Raw genomic sequence first — 19,887 nt, forward strand, 5'->3', positions numbered from 1 at the left:
ATATTCCTCAGTGTGCTAGCGTGTGTTCTATCTTTCACGCTAGCAATTGGGTTAGATCCTGGGCTGACTATATACGGCTGACACATAAAACTCTATCCTGTGTATCTCTGGAACTAAAAGCTTTGAGTGGCTTTATGACTCAATGTATACACAATAACATCTGGAGGAGTGAGCCTTAGAAACTTTTTTATGAGGCTCCTGGCACTTCAAAGAAAACACAAACAAACCCAGTACACAGCTATTTTTAAAAAAACAAACAACAGTTCTTAGTTCACAACTAAACAGAATTAACCCCTTAGCAGCTACATCCTGAGATATTCGTGACAGGGCGGTTTTACTTTTCGTATGTCATCTGTCTTTGAACAGTTTCTTATACTTGTCAGTAAACGTTTAACAAGTTGTTTTGATCTCCTTTTAGTTTGAAAAAACACCCATTTGATGTAACGGGTGATTTTAAGTGACAACCCTTAAAGATGCTAATTGCCCATTTCATTAGTAATAGTGCAAACACTGGTTTAATAACCACAGCAGCTGCTATATGGACCTATCACAAAAAAATTGAAAAAATAAAAGTATCAATTATAAAAATTCAAGATAATAAATAGCTGTTTTAAAATATATATATATGCTAAAAAATATATCAAAACACAGTATTCCAAAAAACATATATAAAAATGTATTTGACAATTAATTTAAAAAGCAACCTAATTCTATTTGCTGATTCAAACCACTATGAGTTAATGTATCTAAATGATATATCCACTTGCTTTCTAATTGTAAAAGAGATTTGTGAACATCTCCTCCTCCTCAGCTTATGCTGGAGTTTAGCAATCCCTATGTAACTAAAATGTTTAAGTTATCTCCATTGCATTGTGAAAAATGTCTAGGAAAAGGCAAATCCTTGTTTCTATCTTGTTCCATATTTTCTATTCAGAGAATATGTTTGTGAATCCTCTCTTGAACAGGTCTCTCCGGTTCGCCAACATATTGCATCCCACATTTACATTGTACTACATATACAACATTCCTATCTGTACATCTGTCATTGATTTGAAATTCCCCTCTAGTCACATTTGAACATACTGTCTTACTTTTCTCAGAGTGTCTGCAAGCTTTACATATAAAACAAGGAAAAATAAATTTAATTTCTGTTTTTTAAAAGGATCTGTGACAATCTATTCTATAAACAAAATGAAGTCTGTAAGTACATGTGCTAATTTGTTTTATCTTGTTTTAGCACATGCCAATGTCTTTTTAAAATCCCCCTTGTCATTTTGTAATTGCTGTAATAGTTAATAATGAATGGTATCTTTATTGCTTTAAATTGTTGGTTGAAATCTATTTTTTTTTCTCTGTTTGACCAAAAGGGTTTTCCTTTCTAGGCTTCCCACTTCTTGTTTTATATTCTCTACAATGTGATCTATATAACCCCTCTCCATAAATTTGGACTTGAGAGTATTCGAATGACTAATATAATCCTCATTATTGCTACAATTTTTTCTTATCCTAAGCAATTGTCCCTTTGGTATATTTGCTTTCCATGATTGATGATGGCAGCTCATGGAGTGGATGAAATTGTTACTATCTGTTTAAAATATGTTTTATTATTAATTTTCAGGGAGGACGTCATCTCGCACTTGTGGGCGTGTCTTGGACACCGTCAGTTCTCTTTACAATTTGACAGGGGATAACAATCTAAACTGAAGGAGTTAAATAAAGCAGACAGTGGGAGCGTCTGGTAAGGCATATCCCAAAGGGTATTATAATGTCTTGGAAGCACAGTTGCACCTCAACCTGCATACAGACAAATCGAAAGTGCAAACCAAGGGGCCGATTTGTCAAGTATTCGTATACCCCTGTTTCTGTGTGTCCACCTGCTCTGAGGCCGCGGACAGAAATCAACCCGATCAAATATGATCTGGTTGATTGACGCCCCCTGCTAGCGGCCGATTGGTCGCAAATCTGCAGGGGGCGGCATTGCACCAACAGTTCACAAGAACGCTGTCGGCATTTATCGATGTGCAGCGGACATGATACGCTACATTGTATCATGTCCGCTCGCAATATGATAAATCTACCCCCAAGTATCAATTGGTAATCACTAGACTGGGAGTTGCTAACACAGAGCACTGCTTCTAAATGCTAAAAAGGAATAACTGTGTAACCATTTTCTAATTACGCTTTGGATAGAGCTTTGATACATTACAGATAAAATACCATCAAATGAGCTTGTATATACGAACTGCTTCTAAACTACAGAGTGACATAACCCTATTAAATACTTTATATATTTATAATTTCTCCAACATTGGTGTGTCCGGTCCACGGCGTCATCCATTACTTGTGGGAAATATTCTCCCCCACAGGGAAAGGCAAGGAGAGCACACAGCAAGAGCTGTCCATATAGCTCCCCCTCTGGCTCCGCCCCCCAGTCATTCTCCTTGCCGCTCTGAACAAGTAGCATCTCCACGGGGATGGTGAGGAGTTTGTGGTGTTAGTTGTAGGAAAAATTTCTCAACAGGCAGAACCTGATATAGTAGCATTTAAGTTTAAGCTAGAACATCTCCGCGCTTTGCTAAAGGAGGTATTAGCTACTCTGGATGACTGTGATTCTATGGTAGTACCAGAGAAGTTGTGCAAATTGGACAAATTTTTAGAGGTCCCAGTGCACGACTACGCTTTTCCAATACCCAAAAGGGTAGCGAACATAGTGGAAAAGGAGTGGGAGAAGCCAGGTGTACCCTTTGCCCCACCTCCTATATTTAAGAAAATGTTTCCCATAGTAGACCCTAGAAGGGACGCATGGCAGACGGTCCCGAAGGTTGAGGGAGCTGTTTCAACACTAGCGAAGCGCACCACTATTCCTATAGAGGACAGCTGCGCTTTCAAAGATCCTATGGATAAAAAATTGGAAGGATTGCTTAAAAAGATTTTTGTTCAGCAAGGGTTCATCCTTCAACCAGCTACGTGTGTTATTACTGTCACGTCAGTGGCGTCCTTTTGGTTCGAGGAACTAGAAAGGTCGCTCCAGAAAGAGACTTCCTATGAAGAAGTCATGGACAGAATTCACACATTAAAATTAGCTAATTCCTTTATATTGGATGCCGCCTTTCAAATAACAAAATTGGCGGCGAAAAACTCAGGTTTTGCTATAGTAGCGCGGAGGGCGCTTTGGCTGAAATCCTGGTCGGCAGATGTGTCGTCCAAGACTAAGTTACTTAATATTCCTTTCAAGGGTAAGACCCTTTTTGGGCCGGAATTGAAGGAAATTATTTCAGACATCACTGGGGGTAAGGGCCATGCCCTCCCACAGAATAGGCCTTTTAAGGCTAAGAACAAGTCTAATTTTCGTTCCTTTCGCAATTTCAGGAACGGACGGCTAATAACTCCACTGCCGCTAGACAAGAAGGTAACGCGGCCCAGCCCAAACCCGCTTGGAAGCCCATGCAAGGCTGGAACAAGGGTAAACAGACCAAGAAACCTGCTGCTGCTACCAAGACAGCATGAAGGGGTAGCCCCGATCCGGGACCGGATCTGGTAGGGGGCAGACTATCTCTCTTCGCTCAGGCTTGGGCAAGAGATGTTCCGGATCCCTGGGCACTAGAGATAGTCTCCAAGGGATACCTGCTAGAGTTCAAGGGACTTCCTCCAAGGGGAAGGTTCCACCTGTCTCGCTTATCTTCAGACCAGATAAAGAAACAGGCATTCTTACATTGTGTAAGAGACCTATCAAAGATGGGAGTGATAAACCCAGTCCCCTCCCGTGAACAAGGTCTAGGTTTTTACTCAAACCTGTTTGTGGTTCCCAAAAAAGAGGGAACTTTCAGGCCAATTCTGGATTTAAAGATATTAAACAAGTTCCTCAGTGTTCCATCCTTCAAAATGGAAACCATTCGGACAATCTTGCCGACAATCCAGCAGGGTCAATATTTGACTACCGTGGATCTAAAGGATGCGTATCTGCATATTCCAATCCACAAAACTCATCATCAGTTCCTGAGGTTCGCCTTTCTGGACAAACATTACCAGTTCGTGGGTCTTCCATTCGGTTTAGCCACCGCTCCCAGAATTTTCACAAAGGTGCTAGGGTCCCTTCTAGCGGTCCTAAGGCCGAGGGGTATCGCTGTAGCACCTTATCTAGACGACATCCTAATCCAAGCGTCGTCTCTTTCCAAAGCAAGGGCCCACACAGACATTGTGTTGGCTTTTCTCAGATCTCACGGGTGGAAGGTGAACATAGAAAAGAGTTCACTGTCACCGTCCACAAGGGTTCCTTTTCTGGGAACAATAATAGATTCTGTGGAAATGAAGATCTTCCTGACAGAAGTCAGAAAGCTAAAGCTTCTAAACGTTTGTCGAGTTCTTCATTCTATTCCTCAACCCTCCATAGCTCAGTGCATGGAAGTAATAGGACTAATGGTCGCAGCAATGGACGTGGTTCCTTTTGCTCGAATTCATCTAAGACCATTACAGCTGTGCATGCTCAATCAGTGGAATGGGGACTATACAGACTTGTCTCCCCAAATTCAAGTAGACCAGGTAACCAGGGACTCACTTCTCTGGTGGTTGACCCAGGATCACCTGTCTCAGGGAATGAGTTTCCGCAGACCGGAGTGGGTCATCGTCACGACCGACGCCAGCCTCTTGGGGTTGGGCGCGGTCTGGGACTCCCTGAAAGCTCAGGGCCTATGGTCTCGGGAAGAGTCGCTTCTCCCGAAAAACATTTTGGAACTAAGAGCAATATTCTATGCGCTCCTGGCTTGGCCTCAGCTAGCGGAAGCCAGGTTCATAAAATTTCAGTCGGACAACATAACGACTGTTGCGTACATCAATCATCAGGGGGGAACAAAGAGTTCCCTAGCGATGAAGGAAGAAACCAAGATTATCCAATGGGCAGAGAATCACTCCTGCCATCTATCTGCTATTCACATCCCAGGAGTAGACAACTGGGAGGCGGACTATTTGAGTCGTCAGACTTTCCATCCGGGGGAGTGGGAACTCCACCCGGAGGTCTTTGCTCAGTTAACCCAATTATGGGGCATTCCAGACATGGATCTAATGGCGTCCCGTCAGAACTTCAAGATTCCTTGCTACGGGTCCAGATCCAGGGATCCCAAGACGACTCTAGTGGATGCATTAGTGGCGCCTTGGTCGTTCAACCTAGCGTATGTGTTTCCACCGTTTCCTCTCCTTCCCAGGCTCATAGCCAGGATCAAACAGGAGAAGGCCTTGGTGATTCTGATAGCTCCTGCGTGGCCACGCAGGACTTGGTATGCAGACCTGGTGAATATGTCATCGGCTCCACCATGGAAGCTACCTTTGTGACAGGATCTTCTAGTACAAGGTCCATTCGAACATCCAAATCTAGTTTCTCTGCAGCTGACTGCTTGGAAATTGAACGCTTGATTTTATCCAAGCGTGGGTTTTCGAATTCTGTGATAGATACTCTGGTCCAAGCCAGAAAACCTGTGACTAGAAAGATTTACCATAAAATATGGAAAAAATATATCTGCTGGTGTGAATCCAAGGGATTCTCCTGGAGTAAGATTAAAATTCCAAAGATTCTCTCCTTTCTCCAAGAAGGTTTGGATAAAGGGTTGTCAGCTAGTTCTCTAAAAGGACAGATTTCTGCTTTATCTGTCTTGTTACACAAACGACTGGCAGCTGTGCCAGATGTACAAGCTTTTGTTCAGGCTTTGGTTAGAATCAAGCCTGTTTACAGACCCATGACTCCTCCTTGGAGTCTAAATTTAGTTCTTTCAGTTCTTCAAGGGGTTCCGTTTGAACCTTTACATTCCATAGATATTAAGTTATTATCTTGGAAAGTTCTGTTTTTGGTTGCTATTTCTTCTGCTAGAAGAGTTTCTGAATTATCTGCTTTGCAATGTAATCCACCCTATCTGGTTTTCCATTCAGATAAGGTTGTTTTGCGTACTAAGCCTGGTTTTCTTCCAAAAGTTGTTTCCAACAAGAATATTAACCAGGAAATAGTTGTTCCTTCTCTGTGTCCGAATCCAGTTTCAAAGAAGGAACGTTTATTAGACAATTTAGATGTTGTTCGTGATTTAAAGTTCTACTTAGAAGCAACAAAAGATTTTAGACAAACCTCATCTTTGTTTGTCGTTTACTCTGGTAAGAGGAGAGGTCAAAAAGCTACTGCTACCTCTCTCTCTTTCTGGCTGAAAAGCATTATCCGATTGGCTTATGAGACTGCCGGACGGCAACCTCCTGACCGAATCACAGCTCACTCTACTAGGGCTGTGGCTTCCACTTGGGCCTACAAGAACGAGGCTTCTGTTGATCAGATATGTAAGGCAGCGACTTGGCCTTCTCTGCACACTTTTGCCAAATTCTATAAATTTGATACTTATGCTTCTTCGGAGGCTATTTTTGGGAGAAAGGTTTTGCACGCCGTGGTGCCTTCCATTTAGGTAACCTGATTTGCTCCCTCCCTTCATCCGTGTCCTAAAGCTTTGGTATTGGTTCCCACAAGTAATGGATGACGCCGTGGACCGGACACACCAATGTTGGAGAAAACAGAATTTATGCTTACCTGATAAATTACTTTCTCCAACGGTGTGTCCGGTCCACGGCCCGCCCTGGTTTCCTAATCAGGTTGAAATTTTTTTTCTTTATACACTACAGTCACCACGGCACCCTATAGTTTCTCCTTTTTCTCCTAACCGTCGGTCGAATGACTGGGGGGCGGAGCCAGAGGGGGAGCTATATGGACAGCTCTTGCTGTGTGCTCTCCTTGCCTTTCCCTGTGGGGGAGAATATTTCCCACAAGTAATGGATGACGCCGTGGACCGGACACACCGTTGGAGAAAGTAATTTATCAGGTAAGCATAAATTCTGTTTTTTATATATATCATACATGATATGAACTTTTAGAAGTTTTAGGAAATGTTTAATTCGTTGCATATATTTTTTATAGAATCGATTGTGACTAATTACTATTTTTAATAAACATATTTGTATTGCATTTTTTATTTGAATTTATATTTTTAAACATCTATTATTAATAATCTTGACTTGTTATAAGATTTTAAACCTCTATCTATTATTAGTGCCAAATCCCTTTCCTCCTTTGTTTGGCTAAGTCTAGTTCCATTTAAATAATAGATTGCCTGCTTATTTTTGCTTCCAAAATGTAGAACCTTGCATTTTCCAGGGTTAAAACACATTTTCCATTTACCTGCCCATTCTTCAAATTTTTGTAAATCCCCTTGTAAAGCAAGTTCATCCTGCCCTGACCTAATCACAATAGGTTTGAGATGTCAAATCATTATTGCACTAAGTTCAGGTAATTTAATTTAATGCACTTTACAAGAATTGTTAGATCATTTTGCATGTTCAATACATCCCTTTCTTATATTATTGAAATGATTACTCATTAATGTAGCATTAAATGCAATAATAGAATGTAAAGATTGGTTAACAGTTGTGTAAAGCTCTGGGGACAGTTGGGTATATTAACACTGCCCCTGTTCTCTAGTTTAAATTACCACTAATAAAGTATTTAAAGTAGCAGAAGTTCACTGTGACTTTAGAGCAGTCCTTTAACTATGCATTTAATCACTTTGGGAGAGTTAAAGGGACAGTCTACTTGAAAATTGTTATTGTTTAAAAATATAGATAATTCTCATTCCCCAGTTTTGCATGATCAACACTGTTATGCTAATATTCTTTTTACCTCATGGATTACCTGTATCTAAGCACCTGCAGACTGCCTCTTATCTCAATGCTTTTAATAATCTTGCATTTTAGCCAATAAATGATGGCTCTTGTAGAAACATTATTCTCCATGGGATGAGAACAATGCTCTACTACTCTATATAGCACACACAAACTAGCACTATCTGGTTGTTGTGCATGATTTAAAAAGCTAATAAAAAAACACTGAGATAAGGGGTGGCCTGCAGTGGCTTAGAAACAGGCAAATCTAGCGTTTAAAAAATATATTAATATAACAATGTTGGATATGCAAAGCTGGGGAATGGGTAGTAAAGGCGTTATCTATCTTTTAAAACAATACAAAAAAAATCAAGTAGATTGTCCCTGTAAACACATAGGGGCCGAATGATCAAAGTCTGGAGGAAATGATACAGAGGATATTAACTGCTTGTGCAATGCCACCCCGTGGAGATTCACAGCCAAGTGGCCGCTAGCAGGGGGTGCCAATCAACCCGACCGTATTTGATCGGTTTGATTGCTGTCCGCCGCTCACATGCGGCGGACCAGTTAAGGAGCAACAGTCTTAAGACCGCTTAACTGCTGTTTCCGGTAAGCCTGAAGGCTTGCGCGGAAACAAGGGGAACAGGGGCCATTCGGCCCTTGTTAAATCGACCCCATAGACTTGAAGGGTAGGTATTGCTAAAATGACACACTGTAATTCTTTTTAATACAGGGCAAACATTTTTATTTAGGAAATAAATATCAACTTACCAATAACTTGATTTCGGGCTGTTTGGAAAGATTCTGGAGTAAACAAATGTATTCCATAAAAAGTAGTCATTGGTAAACTTGTACTTTTTGAACCAGCTTCCAATAACAAAATTAGACCACACAACAAACAAAAGTATATTGGTCGGCTGTATGTAATAATTTGATTGTATCCCTGCAAAAATGAATGCATGTATTATTGTTTTAAAACAGTACAAATAATAACATATGATTTATGAGATTGTCACATATTTAAAGGGACATGATACCCAAATGATGAATTACTTGAAAGTGATGCTGTGTTATCTGTAAAACACTGAATGTATATTTTACCTCAAAATTTCCTCAGATGTCACATCCTATTGTAAAAGCACTTTGAAAATCAATTCAGTATGCTAGTCCTGGGACTTCTAAGGGACAATGCATCTGGCATATGCAGGCACAATCATGTTCCCTCTTCAGTATAAGGAAATTTACTATGAAATCTTGTTATGGTGAAATACTACAAGATCACAGTAAAGCAAAATGTGAAAGCACCACTGATGATGCTGATTGGCTGTTGTTTTTTTACCTTGCTGATCGCAAGAGCACTTACTCAGGTCAGCTGAAGAAATATTATGGTAAAATATCTTCCTTGTTTGGACTTAATTGCAACAGCACCTTTGCATTTTTTAACCTCTGTTCATGTTCGATTTCCTAACTTTACAATCCTACTTCTTTTTTACTCAAATACCTGCATTTTCTTTTCTTTTTTTCTCTTTAAAGAGACAGTCTAGTCAAAATTAAGCTTTCATGATTCAGATAGGACATGCCATTTTAAACAACTTTCCAATTTACTTTTATCATCAAATTAGCTTTCTCTGAAATGTTAATTTCTAAGCACGTGAACGGCACCTCTTAGTGCATTTTTATAGTTTTTCACAGCTAGAGAGCACTGGTTCCTGTGTGTCCGATAGATAGTATTGTACTCACTCCCATGGAGATACCTAGGAGTTAGCACTAACTGGCTAAAATGTAAGTCTGTCAAAAGAACTGAAATAAGGGGTCAGTCTGCAGAAGCTGAGATACAAGGTAATCACAGATGTAAAAAATATATTAATATAACTGTGTTGGCTAAGCAAACTGGGGAATGGGTAATAAAGGGATTACCTATTGTTTTAAACAATACAATTCTGGAGTTGACTGTCCCTGTAATCCATGATTGCATTATGTTAAACATTGTCTGCTCAATAATATACATAAAAATGATGTAAAAGGGGTCAAAAGGTCAAAATTGAAACATGCAAGGATGCATTTAAGCTTCAAATACAAGTATTTTTGTAATATATGTCAATTAGCAAAAATGCTTCTAGTAGACAGGGATAGGCAAGGTGTCCGTACACAGACACTGGTGTCTGTGACACGCCCTTGCAGTGTCCGCCACAACCTTAGTATCTCTTTTCTTTCTGATTAAATAATAGGAATAAAAAAAAAAAAACGTAGTGTGAATAAAGTTAGTGGCTTGTCAAGAGACTGCTAACGATATTGGGTGATAACGTATGGAATAAATAAAGCCTGAGTGAAATACTGGATGTGTATCTACATCAGTATAATAACACCCAGCGCTATATAATGACACAGTAGTGACACTGGCACATGGGTATAGCCAGAGGAGGGCTGGTTATAGGATCAGTGGTATCTGCATCAGTATAATAACACCCAGCGCTATATAATGACACAGTAGTGACACTGGCACATGGGTATAGCCAGAGGAAGGCTGGTTATAGAATCAGTGGTATCTGCATCAGTATAATAACACCCAGCACTATATAATGACACAGTAGTGACACTGGCACATGGGTATAGCCAGAGGAGCGCTGGTTTTAGGATCAGTAGTATCTGCATCAGTATAATAACACCCAGCGCTATATAATGACACAGTAGTGACACTGGCACATGGGTATAGTCAGAGGAGAGCTTGTTATAGGATCAGTGGTATCTGCATCAGTATAATAACACCCAGCGCTATATAATGACACAGTAGTAACACTGGCTCATGGGTATAGCCAGAGGAAGGCTGGTTATAGGATCAGTGGTATCTGCATCAGTATAATAACAGCAAGCACTATATAATGACACAGTAGTGACAATGGCTCATGGGTATAGCCAGAGGAGGGCTGGTTATAGGACCAGTGGTATCTGCATCAGTATAATAACACCTAGCACTATATAATGACACAGTAGTGACACTGGCACAAGGGTATAGCCAGAGGAGGGCTGGTTATAGAATCAGTGGTATCTGCATCAGTATAATAACACCTAGCACTATATAATGACACAGTAGTGGCACTGGCACATGGGTATAGCCAGAGGAGGGCTGGTTATAGGATCAGTGGTATCTGCATCAGTATAATAACACCCAGCACTATATAATGACACAGTAGTGGCACTGGCACATGGGTATAGACAGAGGAGGGCTGGTTATAGAATCAGTGGTATCTGCATCAGTATAATAACACCCAGCACTATATAATGACACAGTAGTGACACTGGCTCATGGGTATAGCCAGACAAGGGCTGGTTATAGAACCAGTGGTATCTGCATCAGTATAATAACACCCAGCGCTATATAATGACACAGTAGTGACACTGGCTCATGGGTATAGCCAGAGAAGGGCTGGTTATAGGATCAGTAGTATCTGCATCAGTATAATAACACCCAGCACTATATAATGACACGGTAGTGGCACTGGCTCATGGGTATAGCCAGAGGAAGACTCATTATAGGATCAGTGGTATCTGCATCAGTATAATAACACCCAGCGCTATATAATGACACAGTAGTGACACTGGCACATGGGTATAGCCAGAGGAGGGCTGGTTATAAGATTAGTGGTATCTGCATCAGTATAATAACACCCAGCACTATACAAAGACACAGTAGTGACACTGGCTCATGGATATAGCCAGAGGAGGGCTGGTTATAGGATCAGTGGTATCTGTATCAGTATAATAACACCCAGCACTATATAATGAGACAGTAGTGACACTGGAACATGGGTATAGCCAGAGGAGGGCTGGTTATAAGATTAGTGGTATCTGCATCAGTATAATAACACCCAGCACTATACAAAGACACAGTAGTGACACTGGCTCATGGATATAGCCAGAGGAGGGCTGGTTATAGGATCTGTGGTATCTGCATCAGTATAATAACACCCAGCGCTATATAATGACACAGTAGTGACACTGGCACATGGGTATAGCCAGAGGAAGGCTGGTTATAGAATCAGTGGTATCTGCATCAGTATAATAACACCCAGCACTATATGACACAGTAGTGACACTGGCACATGGGTATAGCCAGAGGAGCGCTGGTTATAGGATGAGTAGTATCTGCATCAGTATAATAACACCCAGCGCTATATAATGACACAGTAGTGACACTGGCACATGGGTATAGCCAGAGGAGGGCTGGTTATAAGATTAGTGGTATCTGCATCAGTATAATAACACCCAGCACTATACAAAGACACAGTAGTGACACTGGCTCATGGATATAGCCAGAGGAGGGCTGGTTATAGGATCAGTGGTATCTGTATCAGTATAATAACACCCAGCACTATATAATGAGACAGTAGTGACACTGGCACATGGGTATAGCCAGAGGAGGGCTGGTTATAAGATTAGTGGTATCTGTATCAGTATAATAACACCCAGCGCTATATAATGACACAGTAGTGACACTGGCACATGGGTATAGCCAGAGGAGGGCTGGTTATAGGATCAGTGGTATCTGCATCAGTATAATAACACCCAGCGCTATATAATGACACAGTAGTGACACTGGCACATGGGTATAGCCAGAGGAAGGCTGGTTATAGAATCAGTGGTATCTGCATCAGTATAATAACACCCAGCACTATATAATGACACAGTAGTGACACTGGCACATGGGTATAGCCAGAGGAGCGCTGGTTATAGGATCAGTAGTATCTGCATCAGTATAATAACACCCAGCGCTATATAATGACACAGTAGTGACACTGGCACATGGGTATAGTCAGAGGAGAGCTTGTTATAGGATCAGTGGTATCTGCATCAGTATAATAACACCCAGCACTATATAATGACACAGTAGTGACACTGGCACATGGGTATAGACAGAGGAGGGCTGGTTATAGAATCAGTGGTATCTGCATCAGTATAATAACACCCAGCACTATATAATGACACAGTAGTGACACTGGCTCATGGGTATAGCCAGACAAGGGATGGTTATAGAACCAGTGGTATCTGCATCAGTATAATAACACCCAGCGCTATATAATGACACAGTAGTGACACTGGCTCATGGGTATAGCCAGATAAGGGCTGGTTATAGGATCAGTAGTATCTGCATCAGTATAATAACACCCAGCACTATATAATGACACGGTAGTGGCACTGGCTCATGGGTATAGCCAGAGGAGGACTCATTATAGGATCAGTGGTATCTGCATCAGTATAATAACACCCAGCACTATACAAAGACACAGTAGTGACACTGGCTCATGGATATAGCCAGAGGAGGGCTGGTTATAGGATCAGTGGTATCTGTATCAGTATAATAACACCCAGCACTATATAATGACACAGTAGTAACACTGGCACATGGGTATAGCCAGAGGAGGGCTGGTTATAGGATCAGTGGTATCTGCATCAGTACAATAATACCAAGCACTATAAAATAATGTTTTAAATTTCAAATGTACCTTGGTGTCCTTCACTAAGGTCTGTACTTTGGAAAATGTCCGCCGCAGCCTTTGTCTGTGCCTATCCCTGCTAGTAGAAGGTATTACTGTTTCAGCTGCATGCTTAGTGTGACTAGAGAATCAGGAGTTAAACATCATTCCTCAGAGAGCTGGCAGTAATATGTGTCGCATCAGTGAAGACATAATTTGTGTCATACAAGCCACTGCTTCCTCTCTGTTAAGGTGTGGTGCTTGAATGCTGGTAACTGTGAAGTCACAGAATATGAATATGTGCAAATTTGCAGATAATGCAGCTGAAACAGTAACATAACTTTTTATAATGAATGTATATTGTATAAATTATTCTATTTCAAATTGAAATGCACTCATGCATGTTTCAATTTTGGCATTTCTTTCCCTTTAATTTAGTCAAATTGTAATAAACATAGGCCTAGATTTAGAGTTTGGCGGTAGCCGTGAAAACCAGCGTTAGAGGCTCCTAACGCTGGTTTTAGGCTACCTCCGGTATTTGGAGTCACTCAAAAAAGGGTCTAACGCTCACTTTTCAGCCGCGACTTTTCCATACCGCAGATCCCCTTACGTAAATTGTGTATCCTATCTTTTCAATGGGATTTTTCTAACTCCGGTATTTAGAGTCGTGTCTGAAGTGAGCGTTAGAAATCTAACGACAAAACTCCAGCCGCAGAAAAAAGTCAGTAGTTAAGAGCTTTCTGGGCTAACGCCGGTTCATAAAGCTCTTAACTACTGTACTCTAAAGTACACTAACACCCATAAACTACCTATGTACCCCTAAACCGAGGTCCCCCCACATCGCCGCAACTCGATTAAATTTTTTTAACCCCTAATCTGCCGACCGCCAACTACGTTATCCTTATGTACCCCTAATCTGCTGCCCCTAACACCGCCGACCCCTATATTATATTTATTAACCCCTAATCTGCCCCCCACAACGTCGCCGCCAGCTACCTACACTTATTAACCCCTAATCTGCCGTCCGCACGCCGCCGCCAGCTACATTATCCCTATGTACCCCTAATCTGCTGCCCTAACATCGCCGACCCTTATATTATATTTATTAACCCCTAACCTGCCCCCACAACGTCGCCGCCACCTACCTACAATAATTAACCCCTAATCTGCCGACCGCAAAGAGCCGCCAGCTACATTATAGCTATGTACCCCTAATCTGCTGCCCCTAACACCGCCGACCCCTATATTATATTTATTAACCCCTAACCTGCCCTCCCTAACATCGCCGACACCTAACTTCAATTATTAACCCCTAATCTGCCGACCGAATCTCGCCGCTATTCTAATAAATGTATTAACCCCTAAAGCTAAGTCTAACCCTAACACTAACACCCCCCTAAATTAAATATAATTTTAATCTGACGAAATTAATTCACTCTTATTAAATAAATGATTCCTATTTAAAGCTAAATACTTACCTGTAAAATAAATCCTAATATAGCTACAACATAAATTATAATTATATTATAGCTATTTTAGGATTAATATTTATTTTACAGGTAACTTTGTATTTATTTTAACCAGGTACAATAGCTATTAAATAGTTAAGAACTATTTAATAGCTAAAATAGTTAAAATAATTACAAATTTACCTGTAAAATAAATCCTAACCTAGGTTACAATTAAACCTAACACTACACTATCAATAAATTAATTAAATAAAATACCTACAATTACCTACAATTAAACCTAACACTACACTATCAATAAATAAATTAAATACAATACCTACAAATAACTACAATCAAATAAACTAACTAAAGTACAAAAAATAAAAAAGAACTAAGTTACAAAAAATAAAAAAATATTTACAAACATAAGAAAAATATTACAACAATTTTAAACTAATTACACCTACTCTAAGCCCCCTAATAAAATAACAAAGCCCCCAAAATAAAAAAATGCCCTACCCTATTCTAAATTACTAAAGTTCAAAGCTCTTTAACCTTACCAGCCCTGAACAGGGCCCTTTGCGGGGCATGCCCCAAGAAGTTCAGCTCTTTTGCCTGTAAAAAAAACCATACAATACCCCCCCCCAACATTACAACCCACCACCCACATACCCCTAATTTAACCCAAACCCCCCTTAAATAAACCTAACACTAAGCCCCTGAAGATCATCCTACCTTGTCTTCACCATACCAGGTTCACCGATCCGTCCTGGCTCCAAAATCTTCATCCAACCCAAGCGGGGGCTGGCGATCCATCTTCCGGCGGCTGAAGAGGTCCAGAAGAGGCTCCAAAGTCTTCATCCTATCCGGGAAGAAGAGTAGATCCGGACCGGCAACCATCATCTTCCAAGCGGCATCTTCTATCTTCATCCGATGAGGACCGGCTCCATCCTGAAGACTAAAAAGTGTAAGCAGGGATAGAGGCGCCAATGGTGCAGGTAAATGGTGGTACAGATAGCAGTAATAGCCCAGTATACACAGGGTACTCACATTTATTGAAGGCACTCACTTGTACCTATAGAGACGGGCTGGATTTTAGCAGCAATCCAGCTGGCTGATCCAGGGTGAGCTGGCTGGTTCGTGGGTGTTAGAGTGCAGATACTCTAAAGTAGCATAGCAAGACAGTACCATATATAACACTGAGAGTGGGTTTATATAAAAAAATGAATTTCCATCAGCCAATCAGAATATTCCTACCTTAATTCCGATTGGCTGATAGAATCCTATCAGCCAATCGGAATTCGAGGGACGCCATCTTGGATGACGTCCCTTAAAGGAACCGTCATTCTTCAGTTGGACGTCGCCGGATGAAGATGGGTCCGCGGTGGAGGTCTTCAGGATGGAGCCGGTCCTCATCGGATGAAGATAGAAGATGCCGCTTGGAAGATGATGGTTGCCGGTCCGGATCTACTCTTCTTCCCGGATAGGATGAAGACTTTGGACCCTCTTCTGAACTTCTTCAGTGGATGTCTACCCCCCGCTTGGGTTGGATGAGGATATCGGAGCCAGGACGGATCGGTGTGATACCCGGTGAGGTGAAGACAAGGTAGGATGATCTTCAGGGGCTTAGTGTTAGGTTTATTTAAGGGGGGGGGGGGGGGTTTGGGTTAGATTAGGGGTATGTGGGTGGTGGGTTGTAATGTTGGGGGGGGGTATTGTATGGTTTTTTTTTACAGGCAAAAGAGCTGAACTTCTTGGGGCATGCCCCACAAAGGGCCCTGTTCAGGGATGGTAAGGTAAAAGAGCTTTGAACTTTAGTAATTTAGAATAGGGTAGGGCATTTTTTATTTTGGGGGGCTTTGTTATTTTATTAGGGGGCTTAGAGTAGGTGTAATTAGTTTAAAATTGTTGTAATATTTTCCTTATGTTTGTAAATATTTTTTTATTTTTTGTAACTTAGTTCTTTTTTATTTTTTGTACTTTAGTTAGTTTATTTCATTGTAGTTATTTGTAGATATTGTATTTAATTAATGTATTGATAGTGTAGTGTTAGGTTTAATTGTAGGTAATTGTAGATATTTTATTTAATTAATTTAATGATAGTGTAGTGTTAGGTTTAATTGTAACTTAGGTTAGGATTTATTTTACAGGTAATTTTGTTATTATTTTAACTAGGTAACTATTAAATAGTTCTTAACTATTTAATAGCTATTGTACCTGGTTAAAATAATTACAAAGTTACCTGTAAAATAAATATTAATCCTAAAATAGCTATAATATAATTATAATTTATAGTGTAGCTATATTAGGATTTATTTTACAGGTAAGTATTTAGCTTTAAATAGGAATAATTTATTTAATAAGAGATAATTAATTTCGTTAGATGTAAATTATATTTAACTTAGGGGGGTGTTAGTGTTAGGGTTAGACTTAGCTTTAGGGGTTAATACATTTATTAGAATAGCGGTGAGCTCCAGTCGGCAGATTAGGGGTTAATAATTGAAGTTAGGTGTTGGCGATGTTAGGGAGGGCCGATTAGGGGTTAATACTATTTATTATAGGGTTAGTGAGGCGGATTAGGGGTTAATAACTTTATTATAGTAGCGATCAGGTCCGCTCGGCAGATTAGGGGTTAATAAGTGTAGGCAGGTGGAGGCAACATTGTGGGGGGCAGATTAGGGGTTAATAAATATAATATAGGGGTCGGCGATGTTAGGGCAGCAGATTAGGGGTACATAGGGATAATGTAAGTAGTGGCGGTTTACGGAGCGGCAGATTAGGGGTTAAAAAACAGAATTTATGCTTACCTGATAAATTACTTTCTCCAACGGTGTGTCCGGTCCACTGCGTCATCCTTACTTGTGGGATATTCTCTTCCCCAACAGGAAATGGCAAAGAGTCCCAGCAAAGCTGGTCACATGATCCCTCCTAGGCTCCGCCCACCCCAGTCATTCGACCGACGGACAGGAGGAAATATATATAGGAGAAACCATATGATACCGTGGTGACTGTAGTTAGAGAAAATAATTCATCAGACCTGATTAAAAAACCAGGGCGGGCCATGGACCGGACACACCGTTGGAGAAAGTAATTTATCAGGTAAGCATAAATTCTGTTTTCTCCAACATTGGTGTGTCCGGTCCACGGCGTCATCCTTACTTGTGGGAACCAATACCAAAGCTTTAGGACACGGATGAAGGGAGGGAGCAAATCAGGTCACCTAAATGGAAGGCACCACGGCTTGCAAAACCTTTCTCCCAAAAATAGCCTCCGAAGAAGCAAAAGTATCAAATTTGTAAAATTTGGCAAAAGTGTGCAGTGAAGACCAAGTCGCTGCCTTACATATCTGGTCAACAGAAGCCTCGTTCTTGAAGGCCCATGTGGAAGCCACAGCCATAGTGGAGTGAGCTGTGATTCTTTCAGGAGGCTGCCGTCCGGCAGTCTCATAAGCCAATCGGATAATGCTTTTAAGCCAAAAGGAAAGAGAGGTAGAAGTCGCTTTTTGACCTCTCCTTTTACCAGAATAAACAACAAACAAGGAAGATGTTTGTCTGAAATCTTTTGTAGCCTCTAAATAGAATTTTAGAGCACGGACTACGTCCAAATTGTGCAACAAACGTTCCTTCTTTGAAACTGGATTCGGACACAAAGAAGGTACAACTAAATCCTGGTTAATATTTTTGTTGGAAACAACTTTTGGAAGAAAACCAGGCTTAGTACGCAAAACCACCTTATCTGCATGGAACACCAGATAGGGCGGAGAACACTGCAGAGCAGATAACTCTGAAACTCTTCTAGCAGAAGAAATTGCAACCAAAAACAAAACTTTCCAAGATAATAACTTAATATCTACGGAATGTAAGGGTTCAAACGGAACCCCTTGAAGAACTGAAAGAACTAGATTTAGACTCCAGGGAGGAGTCAAAGGTCTGTAAACAGGCTTGATCCTAACCAGAGCCTGAACAAATGCTTGAACATCTGGCACAGCTGCCAGTCTTTTGTGAAGTAAAACAGATAAAGCAGAGATCTGTCCCTTCAGAGAACTTGCAGATAATCCTTTCTCCAAACCTTCTTGTAGAAAGGATAGAATCTTAGGAATTTTTATCTTGTTCCATGGGAATCCTTTAGATTCACACCAACAGATATATTTTTTCCATATTTTATGGTAAATTTTTCTAGTTACAGGCTTTCTAGGCTGAATCAGAGTATCTATTACAGAATCTGAAAACCCACGCTTTGATAAAATCAAGCGTTCAATCTCCAAGCCGTCAGTTGGAGGGAAACCAGATTCGGATGTTCGAATGGACCCTGAACAAGAAGGTCCTGTCTCAAAGGTAGCTTCCATGGTGGAGCCGATGACATATTCACCAGGTCTGCATACCAAGTCCTGCGTGGCCACGCAGGAGCTATCAAGATCACCGAGGCCCTCTCCTGATTGATCCTGGCTACCAGCCTGGGGATGAGAGGAAACGGTGGGAATACATAAGCTAGGTTGAAGGTCCAAGGTGCTACTAGTGCATCTACTAGGGTCGCCTTGGGATCCCTGGATCTGGACCCGTAGCAAGGAACCTTGAAGTTCTGACGAGACGCCATCAGATCGATGTCTGGAATGCCCCATAATTGAGTTATTTGGGCAAAGATTTCCGGATGGAGTTCCCACTCCCCCGGATGGAATGTCTGACGACTCAGAAAATCCGCTTCCCAATTTTCCACTCCTGGGATGTGGATCGCAGACAAGTGGCAGGAGTGATCCTCTGCCCATTGAATTATCTTGGTCACTTCTTTCATCGCCAGGGAAGTCCTTGTTCCCCCCTGATGATTGATATATGCAACGGTCGTCATGTTGTCTGACTGAAACCTTATGAATTTGGCCTTTGCTAGTTGAGGCCAAGCTCTGAGAGCATTGAATATCGCTCTCAGTTCCAGAATGTTTATCGGGAGAAGAGACTCTTCCCGAGACCATAGACCCTGAGCTTTCAGGGATTCCCAGACCGCGCCCCAGCCCACTAGGCTGGCGTCGGTCGTGACAATGACCCACTCTGGTCTGCGGAAGCTCATTCCCTGTGACAGATTGTCCAGGGTCAGCCACCAACGGAGTGAATCTCTGGTCTTTTGATCTACTTGAATCGTCGGAGACAAGTCTGTATAATCCCCATTCCACTGTCTGAGCATGCACAGTTGTAATGGTCTTAGATGAATTCGTGCAAAAGGAACTATGTCCATTGTTGCAACCATCAATCCTATTACTTCCATGCACTGCGCTATGGAAGGACGAGGAACAGAATGAA

General features: G+C 41.2%; 1 protein-coding gene across 1 annotated transcript in view; it reads right to left on the bottom strand.

The window, feature by feature from the left end:
* LOC128657846 (pecanex-like protein 2) overlaps positions 1–19,887 on the bottom strand; it is a 629,457-nt gene that overhangs the window by 582,407 nt on the left and 27,163 nt on the right. Inside the window, 1 exon segment of the mRNA XM_053712268.1 lies at positions 8,449–8,620. Within this exon segment, the coding sequence (XP_053568243.1) occupies positions 8,449–8,620 (172 nt within the window).

The sequence above is a fragment of the Bombina bombina genome, chromosome 4, assembly GCF_027579735.1.
Source record: "Bombina bombina isolate aBomBom1 chromosome 4, aBomBom1.pri, whole genome shotgun sequence".
NCBI lineage: Eukaryota > Metazoa > Chordata > Amphibia > Anura > Bombinatoridae > Bombina > Bombina bombina.